Here is a 2,500-nt window from a genome sequence, read left to right as displayed (position 1 = left end):
AGACGTGCTACCATTACACCACAGAAGAATATAGGTATTAAAATTGTCTCAACTATCGGGAGCCTCTGTGGTGTAACGGTAGCATGTCTGATCGGTAATCAGAAGGTCTGAGGTTTGATCCCCAGTCAAGGTCGACTGATTTTTTGGGATGGTTTTTTTTCTTGTATTTTTCTTTCTTGCTTTGCACATTTCATACACACTTGTTCAGTTCTTACTGATTACCCCACTAGACTCCAACGTGAAAAAGTACCCTGTTAAGTGGGTGTTCCGAGTATTTTTGATTTCTTCATTGAAAATTGATCGTTGAAGGTTTAATGAAACACTCCCTTCTTTACTTTGTTTTTCTTTATTAATATTTTGTTCGTTCTTTCCTCCTTCTTGCGTGCCATAGGTTGGTTGACATTATAGAAAGGGCACTGTGAACTTCCTCATAGGAAAAGGGTGGAAAAATATGTAACACACTCTAAACGTACTGGCGGAGATATTGCTCCATATTAATATTATTGTAGTTCTTTATAACCTTGCGGAAAATGTACTGACCCTTGGACTACCTTTGAAAAAAAATTTGGCCAGAAAACTCGTCTTACTAATATTATAGATCGATTTAACTCACTCAATCCTAGGGATTTTTGCTACTTTTCAAAATTGGAAAAAAAAAAATGTATTAAAAATGAGCATGTGCATAGTTAGTTATATTCAACTACCATTAACATTTAAAAATTAAGAACATTAGCTTTGATACTACGCCTATAATTTGTCTTAGAAAAATGTAATAAATAGGCATGGAGTAAAAGTAACCCCGGGTATACTACGGATATAGTCGCTGTTAGGGTTGAGTGAGTTAAACTCATCTTGTCATAAAGTGTCTGTCAAGTTATTTAAATCGGATCGATATTTGAAGCAAAATAAGCTTTACAACACAGTATCAATTTTTTTTATATATCTATAACAAAAACTTTTCTTTAAATTTTGTGATGTACAAAAGAAATTAGAATGAGAAAATTGTTGGTTGCATCGTTAAGGAATGTGACGATATTTCTGTGATTGGTAAGGGGAATGTTAATTCACTTAACCCTAACACCGACTATATCCGTAGTTTACCCTGGTTACTTTTACCCCAAGCCTATTTATAACACTTTTCTGAGACAAATTATAGGCATCGTGTCAAAGCTAATGTTTTTAGTTTTTACATGTTAATGATAGTTGAATAAAACTATCTATGCACATGCTCATTTTTAATAGATTTTTTTCTCCAATTTTGGAAAGTAGCAAACATCTCTAGGATTGAGTGGGTTAATGTAGTCAAACCGGGCGTCCAAGTAACTTTTGGTAAACCTTTATTCAATGCAGTTTAGCCCACTTAAGTCCTTTTTTTAAAAAATTGATCGAATTAAGCTCTCCGTGTATTACGTTATAAGGGGCCCCGATAGCTCAGTTGGTAGAGTACTCGCTTCACACGCAAAGGAACCAAGATCGATCCCGGGTGCAGTCAAGATTTTTTCTGACCCCCCCCCCCCCCCCCCCCCCCCCATGTCCACCCAGCAGTGAATTGGTAGCTGAATCTGTTAGATTTGGCGGACAGTTCTTTGCGATAGACTAGCGTCCTATCCAAAGGATAGCAAGCAATTGCTATTGTCCATTTCACGCTATAGAAACCGGGATAAACTCCGGCTCCATGGGCCCAATGGCTCTGAAGGACTACTTTTTTTCCAATTAAAAAAAAATATAGATGGAACGAAATTGACATCACTCATCTCTTTGTTATTGTTTTTAGATTATTAGTTCTCACTAAATTCTATCAATCAGACGACTGCTATACTCGTTTATGGTCACACATTATTTTTTTTTTGTATTGTGTGTTGGTACGTGCTATATGACTGGCGGATGTTGTGAGTACTTTACCTAAAAGCATATCATTAATATAATATATATATTTCGTACCCTTCTTTTTCCTATATCAGATCGCCGACTTTGGCCTGGCTAACTACTTCAGCTACGACAAAACGTTGGAGACCTTCTGTGGAAGTCCTCTCTACGCCTCGCCTGAGATTGTCAACGGAAAGTTTTATCATGGACCAGAGGTAAAAAAAATAAAAGACAAAAAAAAAAAAATTCCTTTTTAAAAAACATAATTATTAGGATCTTGTTTGTTTTGTTTGTATGGTTGTTTTTGTGGGGGTTTTTTTTTTGTTGTTTTTTGTTTGATTTTGTTTGATTGTTTGTTTGTTGTTGTTTTTTGTTTGTTTTTTTATTTGTTTTACTGTTTGTCTTTTGTTTTATTGTGCGTTAACAGCGTTGTCTCTGTCTGAAAAAAAATTCTACCTTCGCCTAATTAGGATCTTGTTTGTTGTGTTTGTTTGGGGTTTGTTTTTTTTGTTGTTGTTGTTTGTTTTTTTAAATCTAGATCTAGTTTGTTTTTTTAAACATTGTTTTACTAATTTGTCTTTTGTTTGTTTGTCTTTTTTGTGTGTGCATTAACAGCGTTGTCTCTGTCTGAAAA

The 2,500-nt window shown here is 35.0% G+C and overlaps 1 protein-coding gene across 1 annotated transcript in view; it reads left to right on the top strand.

The window, feature by feature from the left end:
* LOC144975118 (uncharacterized) overlaps positions 1-2,500 on the top strand; it is a 124,488-nt gene that overhangs the window by 102,153 nt on the left and 19,835 nt on the right. The window contains exon 6 of the mRNA XM_078918871.1: positions 1,962-2,081. Within this exon, the coding sequence (XP_078774997.1) occupies positions 1,962-2,081 (120 nt within the window). The remainder of the gene's footprint in view (positions 1-1,961; positions 2,082-2,500) is intronic.

This window comes from Berghia stephanieae, chromosome 6, assembly GCF_034508935.2.
Source record: "Berghia stephanieae isolate SIO BIC M18660-M18661 chromosome 6, UCSD_Bste_1.3, whole genome shotgun sequence".
Taxonomy (NCBI): Eukaryota; Metazoa; Mollusca; class Gastropoda; order Nudibranchia; family Aeolidiidae; genus Berghia; species Berghia stephanieae.
The sequence above is the reverse complement of the archived record's forward strand: the minus strand, read 5'-3'. Positions and strand labels throughout refer to the sequence as shown.